Genomic DNA, 23,946 nt, shown 5'->3' with positions numbered 1-23,946 from the left:
TGATTAAAATACTTTGTGATGTGCTGCAATGGCTCCATAATGTACATTTTCACATTTGATTATACAGCCAATTATGATTTACTTAATAAAAAGTATGCAACATATGCAAATTACCCCCACCCTCCACCCACCACCACACCAGCGCGCTCTCTCACACACACTGCTAGAGGATTAATCGTCCATGTAGGACTGAATGAGCATCTCTGGGGATGCTGAGTGAGGGCTGGAGCGGGTTGGCAATATTGAAGTGACATCATCCTTCATCATGCAGGTGTAAAATCAACATATGGTGCACCTAAAACCTGTGTTTTGGTGTGTGTTTTTATGCACCTATTGTGACTCAATAGATGTGGCATTGATACTGTTTTCTATTTACTACAGTATGGCTGATTCCCTGGCTGCGTTCCAAGAGGTGGGGGGAGTTGTCTGTTATAAGGTGTGCCATGTGCTTTCTCCTTGGCCAGTCACACTGACCTTGTTCTCCCAAGCCTGCCGTCCTACACTGTGCTGTTGCCTCCTTTGAAGGCCACGGTGACACATCAGAGACCATCGCATGCCAAGCTGGAAGCTATATCAATACACAACAGAAATAGTGTGACGCGGTGCGCCCACACACACACACACACACACACACACACACACACACACACACACGTACAGCTGTCCTCTCATTCACTGTAAGTACTGCTAATTAAGAATGAATCCTTTTTGGGTCTTCCTGTTGATCATGCCATGTGTTCATTAAGTGCTTTATAAGCAGTCTGGACATACTACAGCAGTAACTTAATCGCATCAGTTTCCACACTTTTTCTTCTTCTTCCCAAATATACACTGATCAGCCATAACATTATGACCACTGACAGGTGAAGTGAATAACACTGATCATCTCGTTATCATGGTACCTGTCAGTGGTTGGGATATATTAGGCAGCAAGTGAATATTCTGTCTTCAAAGTTTATATGTTAGAAGCAGGAAAAATGGGCAAGCGTAAGGATCTGAGCGACTTTGACCAGGGCCAATTTGTGATGGTTAGACAACTGGGTCAGAGCATGTCCAAAACTGCAGCCCTTGTGGGGTGTTCCCGGTCTGCAGTGGTCAGCACCTATGAAAGGTGGTCCAAGGAAGGAAAAGTAGTGAACCGGTGACAGGGTCATGGGCAACCAAGACTCATTGATGCACGTGGGGAGTGAAGGCTGACCTGTGTGGTCCGATCCAACAGACGAGCTAATGTAGATCAAATTGCTGAAAAAGTTCTTGCTTGTACTGATAGAAAGGTGTCAGAACACAGTGCATCGCAGTTTGTTTTTACTTGTGGGGACCAGAACTGGACCATGGATCAGTGAAAGATGGTGGCCTGGTCTGATTAACCACATTTTCTTTTACATCACGTGGATGGCCGGGTGTGTGTGCGTCGCTTACCTGGAGAAAAGATGGCACCAGGATACACTATGGGAAGAAGGCAAGCCGCCGTAGGCAGTGTGATGCATTGGGTAATGTTCTGCTGGGAAACCTTGGGTCCTGCCATTCATGTGGATGTTACTTTGACACGTACCACCTACCTGAGCATTGTTGCAGACCATGTGCACACTTTCATGACAACGGTATTCCCTGATGACACTGGCCTCTTTCAGCAGGATAATGTGCCCTGCAACAAAACAAAAATGGTTCAGGAATGGTTTGAGGAACACAACAACCAGTTCGCGGTTTTGAATTGGCCTCCAAATTCCCCAGATTTTAATCCAATTTAGCATCTGTGGGATGTGCTGGACAAACAGGTCCGATCCATGGAGGCCCCACCTCGCAACTTACAGGACTTAAAGGATCTGCTGCTAACGGCTTGGTGCCAGATACCACAGCACACCTTCAGAGGTCTAGTGGAGTCCATGCCTCAACAGGTCAGGGCTGTTTTGGCGGCAATAGAGGGACCTACACAATATTAGGCAGGGGGGTCAAAATATTATGGCTGATTGGTGTATATTTCTTTGTTTGAGGACTTAAAGAGCTCTGAAATGATATAAAATGGCATTCGTCACAAAACGTGTGCCACATTAAAGTGAGATTTTAGAGGTGGTTGCAGGTTCTTGACTCGTTAACTAAGACGTTGAGCACAGACATAACTTCATTTTCAAGTTTTCCTTGGCTTATGAGGGTGTTTTTCCCTGGGGCCTTTTGTTGTTGGTATGGCTCCAGAAAGGCTATGTCAAAACTCAAGAGACCATTCCTCTGACGTGCCAGCCGCGTAATGGACGTCTGACAGTAATTGGGCCCTTTGATAGATTTTTCCTGTTCTTTTAAGATTGTATTTATTTGACGAAAGTGGGCTATATCAGCATTGCCATATGCAGGCTCATTGCAGTGCTTTGTGCCTGTGACTGGGCCTGATTAATTTCAACAAAAGTTTCTTAACTTCCGCTCTAAACTTATTCCAAGGGCTCTCTGCTGATAACATCCAAGGGAGGCTACTTTTTGTTGTAACTGCATTAGCTTTGTTTTGTTCCTATGCATTTCGTCTTGTTATCGCACTAACTGAGTTTTCTGCTGGGTGCTGCTGGGTTTATTTACTGTACTTTTATGAAATGGAGGACTGAGGAGTATGTAGTCTGCTATTGGTTGAGGAACACTATAAGGTGGGTTATGAGAACTTGAGCCAGAAATGCTGCTTCCATCAATGCACTGTGTGTGTGTTTGTGTGTGTGTGTATGTTTGTGTGCATGCATCTTTCTAACTAGGACAGTAGAATGGATGGGCCATTGCCGCTAGGTGACCTACATACACCAGCACGGACATAACGGATTTGTCAACATGCTGTAGGATGGAGTTGTTGCTGATAGACTCAGTAGATCAGAGAGAAGAATTGCTGACATACTGAAAATAAATGTAGCTGGATATTTGTCAGGACATCTTGTTTGTGTGATGTGTAAAATAGGCAGAAAGACGATTAAAATGTCTGTATGCATACATCATTTAATAACGGCTATACAGTATAGAGAAAATGTTTGGATGAAGACATACAATGGGAGACAAACATGCAAAATAATACCTATAGTAAAAACAAATGTACAGACCGGTACATACACACATTTACACTTTTACTGTCCTTATGAGGACAGCAAACAATTTTTACTCAAAATCCTATTCTCCCTTAACATTTAATCTTACCGTAACCCTACCTCCTCATCCTAAATCTGCCCACTTATTGGAATTAACAGTGACAAAACCCCCTACGTAACTATGAAAAATACAATTATCTGGTTTTCAATGGGATTAAGGTCAAGAGACTGTGATGGCCATTACAAAGGCTTGATCCTATGGTCAGTGATCCATTTTCATGTGGATTTAAAGGTATGATTTGGATCATTGTCCTGAAAGATCCAACGTCCCAGTTTTAGCCTCCTGGCAGATGCAGACAGGTTTTGGCCTAAAATCTTCTGGTACCTGATAAAGTTCTTGTTCTCATGTTTCCTAACCAAGTTCCCAGGGCTTTGGAAGTAAAACAGCCCCACAACATACGACAGATCCAACACCATACTTCACTGTGGGGGTTATTTTCTGCACAATCGTGGTTCTTTTTACACCAAACACACCTCTGGTGTTTATTGCAAAAAAAATTTTTTTTTTGTCTCATCAGACCGTAGAACCTGTTTGCAATCAAAGATCCAGTGACATTTAACAAACCCCAGGTGCTCACGTTTGTGGAGTGGTGACCTCAGAGACTTTCTTCTGGCAACAAATCCAAATAATTTTTGGAGGTGGCATCTAATTGTAGTTTTGGAGACTTGATGACCTCAAGATATTGCTGACTCCTGCAATTCTCCATATATTATCCTTGGATATTTGTTTGCCATTTGAATCATCATTTTCATTGTGCATGGGACCAAAAGACACATCTTGTATCATCCACACGGGTTCATCACAGCTTTGCCAGCATTCAGCCTTTTTTCTCATATAGTTCATTTCCCTGGCTTTACTATCCTGGCAGGTGTATCTGCTTCCCATAAGAATAGTATAACCTGAATAAACATCTTTCTCTGTGACTTGTCATGAAACTATATTAAAACCAGTGTCCTAGAGTCCTGCATGTTACCATGTGGTTGGGGTGAATGCACATTTGGAGGCTCCTAAACACAAGCTATTTGATTTTTGAATCTTTGGCCTTGCATTCACCTTTTCACAGTACCAAACATTTCAACACGTTTATAGTTTACCTTTTCTCTTTGTGTGCTGCAAGTTCTAAAGTCCAGGCTTGCTGCCTCTGGCATTTCAACCTCCGACATGGCAGACAAAGTCACCCAAGTTGGCGATATGGATTCTCTTTCCCGTACAGTCACTCTTGCCGACCTGAAGGAAGTCATGCACGGTCTGTGTTCTCTTCTGTTATATCTCAACCTTCGTCGCAATTCTTGAAATCAGTGATCGAAGAGGCCCTTCCCAGAGAGGTTGATGCTGCTTTGGCTCCCCTCTCTGCCAACAGTGTCCACGCTAGTATGGACGCACAGCTTTGCCGTGTGGACTGGCTTGAACATGACTTGACCGGCTATAGTAATCGTATTGTCGCACTCAAGGAATCGGTGGCCTGCCTGTCCCCTGAAAACCGGAAGCTACTGGACAAGACTGATGACCTGGAAGCCTGCTCACGGTGCAATAATGTCTGTGTCATTGGCAAACCAGAGTGGCTAGAAGCCGGCGATCCTATTGCCTTCCGCTCGTTGTTTTTCACGGAGGTCCTCGTCACCGATCTGCTTCAATCGCCCTAATTGGACAGAGCTCACCACATTGGTCCCCGGCAGGCTGGAGATCTCAGACCCAGAGCTTTCATAGCCCGTTTCCATAATCACCAGGATAAAGAAAAGATCCTTCACATGACCAACAGGGATCTGCTGCTCTTTCGTGGTCATAAGGTGTTCATTTTCCCTGATTTCACATCTGCAGTAGCTGAGAAAAGGGCATCATTTCTTGACGTAATGCACAAGTTATACCAGAAGAAGGTCAGATTCTCCCTGAAGTATTCTGCACGTCTCCAATTCGACCATGCCGGTGAAAGACTGTTGTTTGACTATCAAAGGGAGGCATAGGTGTGGTATGACTGCCACTTCTGATTTGTTTCTTTCAGAGAGTCACACCTCCATTGAATGCAGCCCTGGCAAGAACGATGCTTTTTTGTTGTTTTATTATTTTTCTGCCCTGTTGCCTGTCCGGCCCCATGCTAGCGAGGATGGCCTGCAGCGCACTCGGTGAATCACCTTGCTGCATTCTCTCGGGGTATGTGTAGCGATGCTCCTTGCCATCCTGGGCTCTGTGGAGCTGTCTACCGGACTTCATGGCGATTCTTTCCTTCTCATACAGGCCCGCTTAAGGTATACTTTGTCGGGCTCTCTTACTCACTCAATCTGTTTATGACTCATGTGGGGTAGTGGTGCTCACCCGGCTAGATGTTTTGCTTGTTTGCGATTTGGCTGATTAGCTATGATATTACCGCATTAATCCGACTGCTAGACTTGTTTTGTTTTCTAAGTAGTCAGCAGACATAGGCGGCCTCATGTTGCTCACTACCAGTCCGCTTTTATTGTGTTGCAACCAAACTACAACCTGCTGGGGTGTGCTCACTTGGATGATTTCATTGTTGATGCTGTTTTTTGGACAGTTTTCTGCTGTGATGTGCTGGGGGTTTTCTGTCCTTCTCTGTCTAAGTTGTGAATCTGCCTGACTAGGCTGCTTCTGAAGGACTGTTTTGGCGTAGTGTGCCGTAATACTGCAGTTTTCTAACTGAATCTGTTTTGGCTTATGGGCTGGTTATTATGCTGTTTTCGAATGCCTTTAAAACAAATCTGTTCTTGTGTGTGTTGGGGAGCCTCCACACATTAGAGTTGGAGGATCTCTGCTGATATGCACCCAAGTTGGGTAGACCATGGGCCTGCTGTCTGCACACTGGAAGGAGATTATGGGTTTGGTGGGGAAGGGTGGGGGGGGGGTTGGGGTGTGTGAATTTGTTTACTCTGTTTTCCTGTGTATGTTTATTTTTGTGTCTTCTTGTCGTGCCGCCATCTGCTACCTGCTGTTGTCTCTCTGTGTGCTCATCATGCTGTCACACTTTTCACTTTACACAGCCTCTGATGTCCGGCACTGGTAACACTTGGCTGGGCAGGCCAACCCCTATAACATTTCTGTCTTGGAATACTAAAACCATGAATTCCCCAATCAAAAGGTCCAGGGTCTTTTCTCATCTGAAAAAGCTTAATGCGGATGTGGTATTTTTACAAGAGACCCATTTGCATAATGGGGACCACTCAAGGCTTCATAACTTTAGATTTAGTCAGGTGTTTCACAACTTCAACTCGAAGGCCGGAGGAATTACAATTTTGGTTAGCAGTAGAATTCATTTTTCAGCAACTGAAGTTGTTTCTGACAGTAACAGGAGGTATTTAATCAAAACTGGCACACTCTGTCACACCACTGTAGTACTGGTTAATCTGTACGCTCCCAACTTTGATGATGTTGTATTTGCCAATGGCCTGCTGGGGAAAATCCCATCCATAAACACTCATCTTTTGATATTTGGGGGAGATCTAAATTGCGTTGTCAATCCGAGTTTGGACTGTTCAAACCCCTGGGCCTTGTCCCCGTCTGGTATGTCCAAATCCTTTTGAGAGTTTATGGTCCAGAATGGGTGTACAGATCCCTGGAGATTTGCAGTGGAGCCACGGCAATGGTATCAAATCCTTCTATTCCTCTCTGTCCACATCTGAGTTCCCAGGAGATTGTGCCAATATGGCTCAGTTCCTGGATGACCTAGAGACCCCTGATACCACTGCCGACCTTGATTTGCCTACTTGCCTTGCTGAGGTTAGTCAGTCCATCAAATCTATGCATAGTAGTAAAGCTCCAGGGCCTGATAGATTTCCAACTGAGTTTTTCAAAAAATTCCATGCTAAGTTGGCAGCCTTACTACTTTCCATATACAACGAATGAGTAGAATGCAGCTTGTTGCAGCCGACCCTAATGCAGGCATCCGTAGCCCTTCTTCTTAAGAAGGGGTAGGACCCCACTTCCTGTTCGTCATACAGGCCCCTAAGACTCTTAAATATGTATGTGAAGGTGCTAGCAAAACTGTTAGCAATGCGTTTGGAGACTGTCTTACCTGGAATTATTAAGGCTAGATAAAAAAAAAATCAACATTCACACTTTATTTAATGTTATTTATTCCAGACAATTCTCTGAGTCCCCTGAGCACCTTGTCTTATTATATGTAGAAAAGGCATTTGATCAAATTGAATGGGAATATCTGCAGTTCTTAATGAGTTTGGATTTGGGATCATCCCCTCAGGCCGGTGTCTGCACAAATGACCCCCGTTCAGAATACTTTGCTTTGGGGCGTGTCACTAGACAGGGTTGTCCTCTGTCCCTTTTGTTGTTGGCTCTGGTGATTGAGCCTCTCTCTGTCACACTGCGGTCTTCTGTCTATTTCCAGGGTGTGTCAAATGAGGGGGTTGAACACAGGGTCTCATTATATGCGGATGATTTACTGATCTCTGTCAGTAACCCATCGGCCTGTCTACCCCCTTTTCTCTCTATTTTGAACAACTTTGGCTGCTTTTTAGGTTTCGAGCTGAATCTTCAGGAGTGTGTCCCAATCAACCCGGCAGCACTCCAATTTCGACAAGATGACTTGCCCTTCCAGCTTAGCTGCTCTGGGTTTAAGTGCCTTGGTGTGAATGTTACTCAATAGTTGTTTTGACCCCCTTCTTACGTAGATGATGTCTGATAATCAGTGGAGGAGTACTTTGCCCCTATCACACACAGGGAGAATAAATGCTGTTAAAATAGTCTGCCTAAATTCCTTAATTTTTTTCACTCTATTCCTTTGTTTTTAGCCAAGTCCTTTTTTAAGTCAATCAATAAGGCCATTACCACATTCATCTGGGGAGGTAAGGCACCCCGTGTCAGTAAGTCTTTACTTCAGATGTGTACATTTAGTGGAGGGCTTGCACTGCCCAACTTTCTCAACTACTACCAATTTTCAGAAATAGCCATTCTAGATATACGGACTCCTCAAACTCGTGGTGCAATCTTAAGAAGAGCTCCTCCATCTCTAACTCTCTCTTCTCGCCTTACTTTGCCCATCTCTCCCTACATCACCCTCTCGTTACACTGGTAACCCAGTCATACTCTCCACTCTACCAATTTTGAAGTCATTTTAAATTCTCTGCTGCGTCTGCCTTGGGCCCCATTGATAAGAATCATGCATTCCCCCCATCCCTAATAGGCACTGCGTTCTCCCTTCGGAAAAGGAAGGGCGTTGTGTCCTTGCAGGACTTGTAGTTTGTTTTTGTTTCCCCGACCTGGCCTCCAGGTATTCTTTACCTCCATCATCATTTTTTTCTGTTAACCTCAGATTAGACATTTTGTTTCCTTCCAATTTCCTGACTGCCCTGCCCCGCCTCCTGGCCAGCCCAAGGATGGTCTAATGTCTCTGCAACCTGGACAGACAGATTTAATTTCTCAGATCTGCTCATGTATTATGTCCTTAGATGCACAAGCTGCCTACAGCTCTAGACTGGCCTGGGAGCGGGTGTTGGGGGTTTAGTTTACTCAGGAGTGGTGGGATAAGGAAGTTGATGATTCACTTTAGCCTGTGCTCGCATCGGTCTTATTCAGTTTAAGGTTGTACATAGTGTTCACTTTTCCGAGGTTAGACTGGCTGAGATGTATCCCGATGTGAATGATGAGTGCGATAGATGTCATGCTTCCCGTTGTGTCCTCACCCATATGGTCAGTCAATGCAGAGCCTTGCAGCTCTATTGGAATTCCATTTTTAAAACTCTGTCCCAGGTGCTTGGACTTGCCCTGCAACCATGGCCATTGATAGCCTTTTATGGGGTGCCTATGGACTTGACCTGCTTGAGCCCTAAACAAGTTGACATTGTTGCCTTCCCTTCGTTGTTGGCCAGACACAGAATCATTTTAAATTGTAAATCGGCGCTCCCCCCTACTGCCCCTCAGTGGCTAAGAGATGTAATGTTGTTCCTGAAGCTGGAGACAATGAAGTACATGCTCAGGTGCTCCAGTGGCAGCGTCACAAACAAGTGGCAACCTTTTATTTCCTACACTGAGCAACTGCGGAGGCTTCCTTCTGATTATATGGTTTCTATAACAATGTGTTATTATTATTAAGTGTGTTTATTATTATCAGTGTTTCTTTTCTGTTCAGTAAAAAAATAAAAGAAACTAGCCATGAATGTGATGTTATGGTTTGCAGTTGATTACAGGTAATGGCAGATGAATTCAGTGATAAATCGGTGGAATGAATTCGGCCAGCCAGTTGGATTATTCTGCAGTTTTTTTTACTTTTCTTATTTCCTTCATTGTCCCTATCATTCTCTCTCTCCCTGTTTACCTTTCTCTCACTCCATCCGTGCAGGAGTACTCATTCCTTCCCATCTCTTTACATCTGCCTGTGAGGTGATGGACCATGCGTTGTGCCCTCAGCTCAACAATTAACAGACCCAGCTCACTGGTTGGCCAAAGGGTCAATGCAACTCCATAGCACTGATATACTTTAAAGGTGGAGGGAATGAATCAGGAGGAAATGAATGACATCAGCAGTTGAGTCAGCATCCAGATGTCACTAAATTCCCCCTGTACTGAGAATAAAAATATTCCAATATGTGTTTTGTGAGAGGTGTTTTCCAGGGAAAATATTCCTATCAGAAGTAGTGATTTATATAATTGATAAATGATATAAAACTGAAAGCTGAAGGAGAGCTATTACCTAATTTGCACACTCTGATAAATCTCTGATTTTTCAGCCAGCCTGGCTTTGACTGGTCAACCCAGAAATCACCCAGTATTCTGCAGTCCCATCTGTCTGCCTTCTTTGCCACAACTTCCATTTAAGATTGTCTGTCTGTTAGCAATCACATAATCTCATGTTTTTTCTCTCTTCATTGTTAATGCCATCTTGGGCCCAGTGAGAAAGGGCTCTCAAGGCTCCCGCCTTGATGTGTCTCGTTGTAATTAAATACCAAATTGTTTTGAATCCAGTGTAATCACATTAGTCTGTGATGGAGGGAAAGAGGAGAGGGAGAGAAATGGAGAGAGACAAAAAGAGTTTGAGGGAGGGGTAAAGGGGAGAGGACAATTGAGAGAGAAAGTGTAAAGAAGACGGAGAAAGAGAGCTAGGGGGATGGAGGAGAGGTTTGAAATTGGACTTGTTGCTCCAGCGACACAGCCACCATGATGGTCTCTCTGCTGTTGTTATTATGAGCAGAGATCTGTCACAATGCATTGGCCTCAAACCTGCCGCCCATATGGTGTTCCATTACCGGGCCTGTCAGAGCCACTAATGCAATCACACACTAATACTGATAGTTAGGGAAAAGAATCAGATAAATGTTTTGGACTATATGGGGGGGGGGGGGGGGGGGGTACAAAGATGGCTCAATTGTACACGAGAAATGGAGGCCCGGTTTGGTTTGTGTTCATTGGACTGTGTCAATATACTATGTGATATCTTCTAAACTGCCATTTCATAGAAAAGCATTCTGTTGTCGTAGTAATTATTAATACACAGTAATTAGATTTTTTTTTTTCTCCAAAACTGGCTTTAGATACCTGTACACGCTTACTTGTAGGGTCATTCCATTTCATTTCAACAACACATTTCACCAGGATTCTCTAAATGTTCTCAAATCTTTTCTTTAGTTACAATTACCATTCCTGATAAATCTTTTGGGGACAAAAAGTACTTTGCTAATTTATTATTTATAAATGGTCTATTCATAGGATTAACCTGATGCCAAGCTTGTTCCTGCCATGTACAACATAAGGAATATAATCATTATCAATCCCACTTCCCATTACCTTGTTGACAGTTTTGGTTCTGTTTGGCAGTATATCAATTTAAAAAAATCTACCAATCATTGATTTTATGTGAGTTTTGTCATGGTTCTTTTCCCCTATCAAGGAGGGGTAATCATTGAAGTTTAGTTTATGGATATTGTAGGTTCACTGGCCATCATACCAACTGGTATTAGTGATTCCTTCCGCTAGGTGAATACAAATTTCAGAATCTGCGTTGCTTCAACATTTTATATTCTAAATATAACGATTCATGCATGTGTTCATGCAAATATATTAAAAAAGTGTATTTCCTCAACCCCAGAATCCTTAATTACAAGCCTGTATTCATCATCATGGCAGCATAAAAACATCTGATCAGTGTCACTAGAAACTCTTTTTACCAATAAGGCTTTTGGAAAGTGCGTTAAACGAGATGATAGAAGCTGTGGGTTTTTGGTAGCATTCTCATATCCTATACTGAGTACTCAAAGTTTCAATGCAATATTTCCTTAATGAAAAACGCATTGATTCATTTAATTTACTTAATGCAAAATGCATACTTTATTCTTTTTTTGTTGCACAAATTACGTTTTTAAGAGGTCTTTCAAGGCATGCTCAAGCTATGAGTCATTTTTGCTTTTCATTTTGTATTGCATGGCGATGTTCCATTACTTGTGCCATGTAACGACCAGAGGCACCAAAATCACTCATATGGTTGAAAATATGTATCCCTTTTTTATGAGAAAAGTCCTGGATATGCATTGTGTTTTGTGTATATTTGACTTTTGAAGAACAGTAAAGACAATAACATGTTAGTCACCTGGATCTAACTGTGACAGACCTTTTTTCTTTAAGAGAATAAGCGACACTTTCAGTATATTCTCAGTCAATAGTGAGGTTATTTAGTGCTTAAAGCAATCAGGTGCATGAGGGGTCATAAGTCTACACAATTTGAATTTGGGTCCCCAGAGGTTTTCAATGGTCTGTGGGCAGGTTTATAAAAAAAGTTTATAACTTTAATTTTGAATGGCTAGTACTAATATATTAAGAGACGTGCATTGCTTTTAGTTATAATTTTTATTTTGTAGGAATGCTGCAGCATACATCAAATAGAGTACATGGCTTATTGTTGCTTGAGATACATGTATACTGTACATGGGTCTCAAGTAACAGCACGACTTGGTTTATTTTAATGACCAAAATTTGAAGCAATACCTCTGTTAATAATGTAAAGTACTGTGGTATGGCTTAGTCATGTGCTTTTACAGCTAGTTAGAGACTTTTGTGCACCAATTATAGTTTAAGAATTTTGAAAATGTCATGAAAACTAACATGATTTTCTAATTTTGGCAACATATGAGATTGAAACTCAGCTTCTTCATAGATATTTCATATGAAAAAGAGATGGTGCTAACCAGTGCATCAAATTCAAAGAGATGGTGCTAAACAGTGCATCAAATACAAAGAGATGGTGCTAACCAATGCATCAGATACAAAGAGATGGTGCTAACCAGTGCGTCAAATACAAAGTTCAATGACTTCCACCAAAGCAAGCTAGCTATTGTTGGTAAGTTGCTTCTAGCCAATACAGTATAATAACATTTGTTTTGATTATGACACAAGTCTGTCGGCCGGCAGCAGTAGCATTACAGTTGACTTCTGTGATTTAACTGATTGAAAGTAAGATCACAATGTCCATTTGCAACAGCAGTCACTCCAAATGTAGAGGAAGAATGTCAAAATTATGTTAAAAAAACCAGTTAAGCAAGCTTTTCACGTCCGGCAATTTATATTTCGCTCGCTAGTCTTGCTACTGGTCATTAGTTATGGGAGGGATCTTAACCGATTTAAGTGGTGTGAAAAGCCTGGTAGGAGCGAGACGATTCACGAAGTATTTCAATTACGTCACTACTTATTTGGTTATATGGAGCAATTAGATCAGTGATTTTCCACCGTTCAGTGATCACAATTGATCCCTATAGTTAAAAAAAAAAAAATACCCCCAACCTTCCCACTGTTTGTGATGCCCATTTCTCTCTACTGCCTTAGCAGCCACATACAGGATACAGTGCGTCTTCCAGTTAATTAGGTACGTGGTTATGTTTTTATGGCAATTATTAAAACTGGCATGGTTAAAAACACTGTTCTGTGTTTTCATGCTGTTCAGAAGTTAATTGAGGGTTGATTGGCCAATTTTGTGTATTGTGTTTGCACTAAAATACTGTTCATTAACGCCTACATTTCTTCACTGATTTTGAATAAGCAATGTAGCAGAGTCTATTATTACATCCCGCTCTTAAATTGATCATTTATAATGGATCATTCTTTTAAATTGATAGTCCATTTTTCTAATGGTGAATTGTTGTCAAGTCTTGTCTTTCTAAACAGAACTATAGCATATTTGTTATTTATTTATTTTATTTTTCCTTTATTTAACTAGAAAAAAAGCCCAATGAGATGCAATATTTTGCACCCTAGACCTGTCCAAAAAGCAACAATTAAAAACTAAATAATGGTAAATCGCAATACAATCCTTAACATACAATATTGGCTTGCGACTGAATTATCATTGTCAAATTATAATCCAGAAGAAAAAAAGATTGGGAACCTCTGCTCTACACCATTAGTAGTTGCTCCCTGTCCTCCATTAGTCAAACACACTAGGCTACATCTGCATACACAGCTCCTAAACCTCCATCCATTCCACCTAATGAAGGGAAAGGAGCTGTGGATCATTAGTGCTTTTAGAGCGATGATTTGTTTTGCAGCATTCAGTATTTGTGTTATATTTCTCCCCTCTCTGCACAAGGTTTTTGGTGTTTAATGCTGACATTTATCTTGCGAGACAGCCCACTACATCAGTACAAGCGTATGCAAGAGTGTGACCTTAATGTTTGATTTGATTTATTTTGAAAATGTTAAATACGATACATCCACACGTGTGGATGTAGTGCAATGCCATTATAATCATCAAGGATGACATGAAGCAGTAAAATTAATTCCATTGTGGTCCTGTTGAAAATACACTTACAAAATATACATACAATTATAACATGAAAATAAATTACATTTAATACATCTCACTAATAAAGCGAGAAATCATAATAGATGACCGAGCATTGTTCATTGATACATTGATACTAATGCAGTTTGTTTGAGTGGTATTACAACTATATAACTATTTATTGTACAACCTAGTCACTGAAGTAAAATTGTACCTAGCCTGCAAGAACGTAGTGAGATTTAGTTTTTTGTCTACAGGTTTGTTAGTCTCAACAGATTCCTTTAAAAAATATAAAATATTAGTTGCTAACTGTGAAACTGTGAAAAGCAGGAAAATCTCAACATATTTTGTTGTCATATAGTGCGTTAGTTAATAATGTATGTTGTAGGAATGTGTGGTTTTGGGGCATATTACACCTACTGGATAAAATTTACTGTCTCATCACATTTTTCCACTGGCTCTGCTGTTATATCGTTTCAAGATCAGCACCATCATTCAGAAATTATGTTAGATACGATCTTAAAAACAGATAAATAAAATAAATAAAACTTCAAAAATACAGTCACGGCTGCATAATGGGCTAAGATATAAAGCAAATGTTACAAGTCAATCAAGTGTATACAGTATTATAGAACTCACACAGTTGTTTATTTCAGCAAGGCCCCAAAGGGGGCGTGACCAGTGTACAGCGATGCTAAGCCTTACCCGTTGTATGTCAGCTATTTACCAACCCCAGGTTATAATAAACTACCCCATCACAGTCTCCCATTAACTTTTACCATGGCTTTTACCCACACTTTTACATGACTGATGTCATATTGAAACCAAGGTGGAAATGTATAGTGACTAAATGGCAGTTTATCCCCATCCACCTCCCATTTACCTTCTCTACAGTCCTCTCTCCCTCCATCCTCTCATCCATCCTCTCCCTCCATCCTCTCATCCACTCTCCCCCTCCATCCTCTCATCCACTCTCCCCCTCCATCCTCTTATCCACCCTCCCCCTCCATCCTCTCATCCACTCTCCCCCTCCATCCTCTCATCCACTCTCCCCCTCCATCCTCTCATCCACCCTCTCCATCAGTCCTCTCATCCACCCTCTCCTCCATCCTCTCATCCACTCTCCCCCTCCATCCTCTCATCCACCCTCCCCCTCCATCCTCTCATCCACTCTCCCCCTCCATCCTCTCATCCACTCTCCCCCTCCATCCTCTCATCCACCCTCTCCATCAGTCCTCTCATCCACCCTCTCCTCCATCCTCTCATCCACTCTGTCCCTCCATCCTCTCATCCACCCTGTCCCTCCATCCTCTCATCCACCCACTCCCTCCCTCCATTCTCTCCTCTACCCTCTCCATCTGTCCTCTATTGTACTTTCTCCGTCAATCCTCTCCTCTACCCTCTCCATCAGTCCTTGCCCTCTACTCCTCCCTTGCTCCTCCCCTCTACACTCTCTTCTTCTTCAGTCCTCTCCCTCACTCCTGTCCACTACCTCAGTCCTCTCACCTACCTCAGTCCTATCCTCTCTCTGTTTCTCCTCCTGTCACTCTGCTAAGCGTATTTCACCCCAGTCATTATAATGTAGCGGTATTGCTGGTACTTCAATCGATTCCTCTGTCCACTCTCATTTAGTTTACAAGGGATCTGAGTTCCGAAGAGCTTACCATGGTTTTTTTCTCCCTTTTTGATTAAGAGGATGTGTAAATAAGGCCGATGCATGCCAATCTATTTATTGACTTGTAAGGATGCATCTCGCCCGTTGATTCCCTGTGGCCTCTCCCAAGGAGAATCAAGGCAAGGTTTTTCTCCCTCCTCCCTGCCTCCTGCTACCCTAGCAAACAGAGCAGACAGGGACAGCCAGCAAGCCTGCCAGATAGACAGACGGGTAAAAAATGAGCCCCATTGACACGTTTTGTGGTGGCGCTGGTCTCTGGTTATTAATGGATAGGGATGTGGACCCATTTATCAGCCAGAGGAGAATTTAATTGACATCAACTTTTTATTGTGTCGGCTGTTGTCTGCTCCTTCACAAGTTCTCCCCTCCCTCCTCCCGTCTCCCTCGTCTCTTCTGCTGAAAGGTGTTTGATTGCCGTTTGGTGCCAGGACTTGTCAGGCGACGCATGGAACTCACACGCACGTAGTCTTTTATGCTCAAGGGAGTACAGACATGCACACATGACTAAATGGGTACATGTGCTATTATGCACTCACAAACACACACATAAGAACAACGGCCCAGAGTCAATCCATGTCAAAATGACACATTTGTTTCTTTTTTTTGGAAGTTCATTCAATTCACTGGCATTTAATCCATCCATGAGTTCCTTTGGAGTGATTGTGTCCCAACAAACAGACAATGTCACACAAACCCACACTAATAAACTGTACACACAACACCCCCCGATGGAGGGAAGAAATGGGATGCCATTTGTGACGGTGCTGTCATAGTTTCGGTGTGTATGCAAATGACTTCTCACACTTGGGAGTAAATTGAATGGGGGGGGTTTTGGAGGAGGAGAATGAGAAAAAGAGGGGGAGAAGGAGACTGAGAAAGAGAGCGAGACAAAGTGCCCTGATGGAGGGAAACAAAACAGAATATGTGCCTCCAACCCATTTCACCTACATTGAATGCTGGTGTCTTTTCTCTATCACTCACAGTCTGGCCAGCTGATGCAGTGCATCTAGGTATTTACTCCACCTATAGGGCTACGATGGTGCATGAGCTGCTTAGTTCTGAAAGATCGCTACGCTATTCTGAGTAAATGGTTCATGTTTATACATGTTCATTGCCCCATTGGGATTTGTGGACTGTATTTGCCTTGAGGAAAAATGCAGTGCTCTTATTTTGAGTGCTTATTTTTTTATTACTTGATGAATCAATACTGCAAGACATCATTAGGGTCATCTGGCTTCCTTTGTGTGTGTGAGGGTGTGTGCGTTTGTTTGAGCGTGCACGTCTAGGCCACCTGACCATGTTGAAAGGGCCACCGGCTAACAGCAGAATCCCTTCCCCTCTTTCCATTTGCTGTATGCTTCCTCTGTTTACTGATCCACCTCTGGAGGGGGCGGGAGCCGCGGCAATTCTATCTGATTTGGTCATGTACCTCTTCCCTTTAAATACATGGAACGGCCCGGGGACACGCTGGGCTTCTTAATGCAAAGGTCAGCTGAGGACTCAGCATTGATTCAGCATTTACATTTCGGTTGCGCTGCTGCTCTCCGACGGGGACTGGCATTAAGACTGGCTGTTCCAGCCTCTTTGTTTACTGAGAGGCTGTGAAGGTCTGTCTGTCTGTCTGTCTGGGTGTGTGTGTGTGTGTGTGTTCGTGTTCGCACGTGTGCGTGTCTCTGTGGAGACAACTTTGTGGCTGGCCGGCGCACGTTAATAAGTGTGAGATCCAGCCAGACGCCTCTGTAATACCGCTAACACTTATTACCGCATCCCAGATTGGAAACCTGTGTGTTGTCATTGGGAGGAACCGTCTGGGAAGGATACAGAAAAGAGAGGAAGAAAAAAAAGAACTATAAAATAGACATGTTGACTTCCTCCGTGACACATTGAGGAGGAGAACCCCAGCTTGGGTGGTTCTCCAGCAGCACGTGGTGGTAGCTACGTGTGTAAGCCTGCCAGCTGCGGGGGGCGGAAGGCACGAGCAAATGGCCTGTTCAGCGTGGTTAGGCCACTAAATGGAAGAGTTAATGTTGCGAGGAGGCAAGGCGGGCGATGCCACATCTCAGACGCTACCGTGTGGAGGTGTAGAAAACACTCTTTTTCTCTCTCAGGTTTCCCTTTCCCGACACCTTCTTCTGCGTATCTTTCGGTCTGTCGCTCGTTTCCCTGTTCCCTGATTTGGATAAGGCGTTGGCGAGGCGTTTGTCTACTTGGTGCGACCGACCGCCTTCATTAAGAGATCTCGTTAGATGCAGCCTCTTCATTAAGAAGCCCCTTCCCGGAGTGAATTGATTGGCCACCTGCCTCGTCCAGTGCTTAGGTGGTAGCTGACTTTGTCAATAGTGCTGTGAACTCTGACAGACACGGCCGACCAGATCGTTACCCCATCCTCACCCCTGCTGCACGCTTCTGGAGAGGCAGCTTAGAAGGGGGAAACGCCGGTCTACGAAGAGACTGATATTGGAGTGCGAGACAGAGAGAGAGAGAGAAAGTTCCAGAGATACTAAATACAACATTGCATTTTCAAGGTGCGTTAAGGAACCTTTCTATGCAGGTCTACAGCCTGTAGCTGTTTGATTGTCTCCGAGCTCTTCTGTAATCTGGTGCTAAAGAACTAAGCCTTACAACTCCAAGCTGCATTATGGACTAGATATCTCCGGCAAGGGGGCAGGTGTTTCAACCCCTGCCGCCGCCCCCTCCCCACACCACCCAGCTGTAGCAGCTCCTTCTCGCCTGGGAGAAATTGCTCCTGACAGCTGATTTGTTGGTTGTCAGAAGTGGTCGGTGTGGAGCTGATAAGGGTGGAGGGGTGGTGGGAGTGGAGGGGGAGATGGAGCATCCGTGCGATCCTCAAAGGCAAAAACCATTACCCCCCCCACCCCCCGACACACACATGGAAATGTCTTCCTCTCTGGAAATCACAGGGGACACTTCCTCATATCCAAAGCACACACCCCGAATGCTCTCTTTAAAGAGCCCATTCGCTCACACAACAACACACCTGCCTCAACGCACTCTTTTCACTTTATCTCCTTGGATTTGTGCCTATTCGCCTATCGCAGGAAACTTGTTGGAGTCTCCCTCTGTGGATTTCTATCTCCAAGAGCCCCACAGATAAATGTGTCCTTTGTGGACGTGAAATAAAACGTCTTCCGTCTTCCGTACACGCCAGCCCTAGTGAGAACTAACCGTACAAGAGAACATCGTTTCAGACAGACCACTGTACAGTATAGATGTTCCCTCCTGCTCCCATTGCGTGCTCGCCGTCGTTAAACACAACTTATGTGCAGCGGTTGTGCCTTTGATTTGATTCATCCCTAATGGGGACTGGAGTAGGCCCCAGGACATAGGGCCAGGAGTTATGCGCTCTGAACTGGATGGTTGGCGGGACTGAATGCAGCTGGGAGGCCGGGCACTGCGTTTTGGTCACTGACACATTTGAAGTAGCAGTGCTTTAGCGAATGAGAGCAGAGAATTGTCAGGGGAAAGGCCCTGGGCGACTGAAACCCAGACCAGAACTGACGGGAGGATCTGTCACAGAGAACGCAGGGAAACAGCCGTTGTTCATTCTGTTCTGACACCTTAGACCAGGGGTGGGCAATATCTTTCACTGGGGGGGCCACACTGAAAATGCCAGAGAGCATCGTGGGCCAGATGACCTTTTTAACCAACATGCCTAAAAAACACACAACATAGCGAACTCTGTTAACTTGTAAATTATATTTATGCATATTTATTTTCCATGCAACACCGTTTTCATAATTTAAATGTATTTACTTTCACAATGTTTTCTATTATTATTTTCTGTTAACAGCTGTTATTATGGCAGGCAAAGGCCTAAAAATCCCTTTTTAGGGTTATTACTCAACAGAAATGTTGCGACACGTATTTGCCTTAAAACTTAACTTTCAACTCAACAGAGTAAGCTACATTACATAAAGTATTGTGTATAACAGTTATATAGGTATAATAGTTATTAGGGCAGACATAAGTCTATGAAACGCAAATACCTTATTTCAACTTAAAGGTATCTTAAACAGACAGTATGATACTGTATGGTACTTATTACTTGGAGTGCCACGGGACTTTTAATTTGAAAATAAATATACAACAGTAAATAAAGTAAAGTAATCTGCGGACCTCGTCAGGTATTTTTTCTTTTGTATTATTTTAAAAGTTTTGGATGTATCGCGAGCCGGATAGAATGACTCAACGGGCCTGATCCGGCCCGGTGGCAGAATCTTGCCCATCTATGCCTGAGACTTTGCTATGATTAGCGGTGGTTACCTGTACTCCGTTATTACTCGACTGATATGTGTGAGAGACTAACAGAAAGACTGAGAAGGACAGAAAGCAGGTGAGACAGGCAGAAAGGTGGTGAGACGGACAGAAAGACAGTGAGACGGACAAAAGGACTGAGATGTATGGAGAAACGTTGTGGAAGCCAACAAAGGGAGTCTTAGGAAGGAGCGCTGAGTTAACATGTGCTGTATATTTCTCCAGGAAGTCCCCACTGGGTCAGAACAGGAAGTAATGGAGAGAGGGCAGCTCATTGGCTAATGAGTTTCACTTCCTGCCATACACCAGAGAGTAATACGCCTGTCAACGACACCTGCTTGATGACGGGATGTCAGTGTGTGTGGGAGTGGAAGGTTGTGTAGATACACGGGTGTAGAAATTGGGTTGCTCTTTCCAAGGCCCTCTTATCAGCCCTCCCGCCTCCTTCTCTGTCCTCATCGGCTGGCGTGTGGAGAGGGTAGGGGGGTGGGGGGGGGGGGGGGCACCCGCCTGCTCTCAGCGAAACCCTCTGGACCCCCTGACTCCATCAGGCTTATACACCTGTCTCTTAAAGCCCCAGCCTTGTCTCAACTTCAGCCCTGCCGTTCCCCTCTCAGTGTTTCCCTGGTGGGTTTGTTTCAGAGAGTGTGCTGATTACACCACATTAGTCCTACCAGAATGGAAGGCTTTCTGTGTGTGTGTGTGTTTATTGTGTTTGTCTGTGCGCACATGCTGTGCCTGTGAGTGTGTGCATTTGTATATAAGGGTCAGTTCATATTAACAAGAGTAATCGTGTTGTTAACGGTACGTCTCTCACATTTGCTAGGGAAACCAGGCTGACAACACATGCCCAATCCCTTGTACAACACATGCCCAATCCCTTGTACAACACATGCCCAATCCCTTGTACAACACATGCCCAATCCCTTGTACAACACATGCCCAATCCACAGTACAACACATGCCCAATCCCTTGTACAACACATGCCCAATCCCTTGTACAACACATGCCCAATCCCTTGTACAACACATGCCCAATCCCTTGTACAACACATGCCCAATCCCTTGTACAACACATGCCCAATCTCTTGTACAACACATGCCCAATCTCTTGTACAACACATGCCCAATCCCTTGTACAACACATGCCCAATCCACAGTACAACACATGCCCAATCCACAGTACAACACATGCCCAATCCACAGTACAACACATGCCCAATCCACAGTACAACACATGCCCAATCCCTTGTACAACACATGCCCAATCCCTTGTACAACACATGCCCAATCCCTTGTACAACACATGCCCAATCCACAGTACAACACATGCCCAGTTCACAGTACAACTCATGCCCAATCCACAGTACAACACAAGCCCAATCCACAGTAAAAAACAAAAAACATTTCAGTAAAATAGCCATGCTAGCAGAACAGATTCTTCATCTCCACAAAGTTATTTACCACGATGCATTCAGATTTTTATGTAATATTGTTCTGGCTATGACCTAGCTATCATGTTTTGTCTACTAATGAGCAGTATTTCTGAAGACTGGCAAAACTACCATGATTTTTGTATCAGATGATGTAAGGTGAAGTGTGGCAATTGAGACATCTTGTTTATTATTATTATTATTGCAGATTCTATTAAGTCTTGTGAAACTTCCTGTTAATTAAAATGTCATAGTGTGAATAGGCTGTAATTGTATGTCAACTTTAGTGTAGATGTTGCGGATTCTGTCTACAGTGTATGTTGTCTATCACTAGCAGCGCCAGTACTTTAAGTACAATTTTGAGTGCATGTAAATGTACTTTGCAATTAAAAGTCATTCAATGTTCTTGTGTGCATGTGTGGTGGAGCACTTTTGGGTGACTGTGTTCTTTGCATAAGCTTTTGTAATTCTTCTATTTCTTGATGTGACCTGTAGGTATTCTGTGTAGCTCAGTTGATAAAGCACTGAAACCACAGGGTTGTATGTTCGGTTCTCAGTTGGTGGAGCACTGAAACCACAGGGTTGTAGGTTCGGTTCTCAGTTGGTAGAGCACTGAAACCACAGGGTTGTATGTTCGGTTCTCAGTTGGTAGAGCACTGAAACCACAGGGTTGTAAGTTCGGTTCTCAGTTGGTGGAGCACTGAAACCACAGGGTTGTAGGTTCGGTTCTCAGTTGGTAGAGCACTGAAACCACAGGGTTGTAGGTTCGGTTCTCAGTTGGTAGAGCACTGAAACCACAGGGTTGTAGGTTCGGTTCTCAGTTGGTAGAGCACTGAAACCACAGGGTTGTAAGTTCGGTTCTCAGTTGGTAGAGCACTGAAACCAAAGGGTTGTAGGTTTGGTTCTCAGTTGCGTGCCAGTGCCATTGAATTTAAATGGATGCACATACCTCTGAGTGTCTCTGGATTAGATGGCAAAGTGTCTTAAATGCAAAGGATTATCAGGGTCAGGCTGTGGCCCCCACATGAGCCACTAGATCACCCTCCATTAGTTAGGAATTAGCACTTGTTGCTGATTTGAGAGTTTGTATGAGGTTCTGTGTATCGATATTTTGATTTAGCCTGACATTACCATAAAACCAGAATGTGTATTATAGTGAAATATCAATGAAGGAGCAGACAGAATATCAGTAATGTAATTCATGGGCTAGGCCAGACTCCATGAATTACCTTTAATGAGCTTTGTGGCATTTCCCCCCTCTTCTCTCTGAGAAGCAGATTATAGTTATTTTAATAATGAGGAGTGGATCATTTTTATTGCACATAGCTGTATGGCGGATTCCACATCTCAAACCGTTAGGTCATGATATCCCACAGTTCAGCACAACCCACTGGACTTATTTGTTCCTTCAGATCAATAGATCTGTTGCTCTGTATAACTTGTTCACTAGATGTTGATTTTAACCATTGCTCTATTTTTGTCTCCCCTGTGTATCCGCCTTTCACTCCCTCTTCCTTCCCCCCTCTTCCTGCCCCTCTCTCCTCCCTGTAGGTTTCGGCTTTGTAACTTTCGAGGTTGAGGACGTTGTGGAGAAAGTATGCGAGATCCACTTTCATGAAATCAATAATAAAATGGTGAGTGGCTCTCGCTTTCAAAACTTCGGACTGAGCTGGATGGATTAATATTTGATTTTCTCTTTAGCACAGCAGTAACGACAGCTGGCAGCGCACGCACACACACACACACACACACACACACACACAGGCATGCACACACACATGGCTAAGTTTTTCGAGGCATGGAGTCAGTGGTGTGGACCGTCCGCCGACGACCATGAAATTGTGTGTGTGAGCCGTTCATGGCAGAAGGGCAAAACAACCTGTCCCTTCCTCACCCGCCCATTCCCCCTCTAAACTCAGAACCAGCCAGCAAATCAGGGTGGAACGGCTATCCATGTCTGAAAGCTATTAGTCCAGGCTGTTGCCAAAGCCACACCTGATGCCAGACCTGGTTATTTTCAGTGTGTTTTCGTGAGATAGTTCCCAGGTCAGGGTGAGTGGCCAGCTGACCAGGTGGCGGCGAGTGGGGTGTGGCAGGGCTCTGGTCAGGCCTGCTCAGGCCCTGGGCACTGAGACCATGTCGGGCGGAGAGGAGGAGGACGGTGTGGGTGGTGAGGAGTGACTGTTTTATTTCCTACCAGCCCTGTGAGTCATGCAGCCTGTGGCTCAGACTGTAGGTGGAGGACTCTGTGTGACTCCATGTTCTGGCCTGCAGTGCTCTGACTATCAGTCCTCTCATGCCAGCCACCTGAACGCTACCTGTGGAAACAGACACTGTACAGTACATCATACTTAACACAGTGATGATTATGTCCCCCTCCTCCTTAGCTCTCCCAGCACACTCACACACACTTCTGAGGTGGTCTGTCACCTCGGTGTCAACACCCATTCTCCTCCCGTCCATTAAACCATAAAGCCCCAGAGAGCTGAGATCATGAGATAATTCTGGTGATTCAGACAGCAGAGCCAGGCACACATCCTACCTCATCACCAACCACCATGTAACCAGCAGTCCTGACATCCTACCTCATCACCAACCACCATGTAACCAGCAGTCCTAACATCCTATGTCCTCACCACCCACCATGTAACCAGCAGTCCTGCCGTCCTATCTCTTCAGAAACCACCATGTAGCCAGCAGTCCTGACATCCTATCTCTTCACC

The 23,946-nt window shown here is 44.0% G+C and overlaps 1 protein-coding gene across 14 annotated transcripts in view; it reads left to right on the top strand.

Moving 5' to 3' along the window:
• The window catches only part of msi2b (musashi RNA-binding protein 2b), a 234,946-nt gene that overhangs the window by 139,675 nt on the left and 71,325 nt on the right, over positions 1 to 23,946 (top strand). For all 14 annotated transcript variants that reach the window (XM_020047766.2, XM_010875238.4, XM_010874835.4 and 11 more), the window contains exon 8: positions 22,775 to 22,857. In XM_020047766.2, the coding sequence (XP_019903325.1) occupies positions 22,775 to 22,857 (83 nt within the window). The remainder of the gene's footprint in view (positions 1 to 22,774; positions 22,858 to 23,946) is intronic.

This window comes from Esox lucius, chromosome 1, assembly GCF_011004845.1.
Source record: "Esox lucius isolate fEsoLuc1 chromosome 1, fEsoLuc1.pri, whole genome shotgun sequence".
NCBI classification, from domain to species: Eukaryota; Metazoa; Chordata; class Actinopteri; order Esociformes; family Esocidae; genus Esox; species Esox lucius.
The sequence above is the reverse complement of the archived record's forward strand: the minus strand, read 5'-3'. Positions and strand labels throughout refer to the sequence as shown.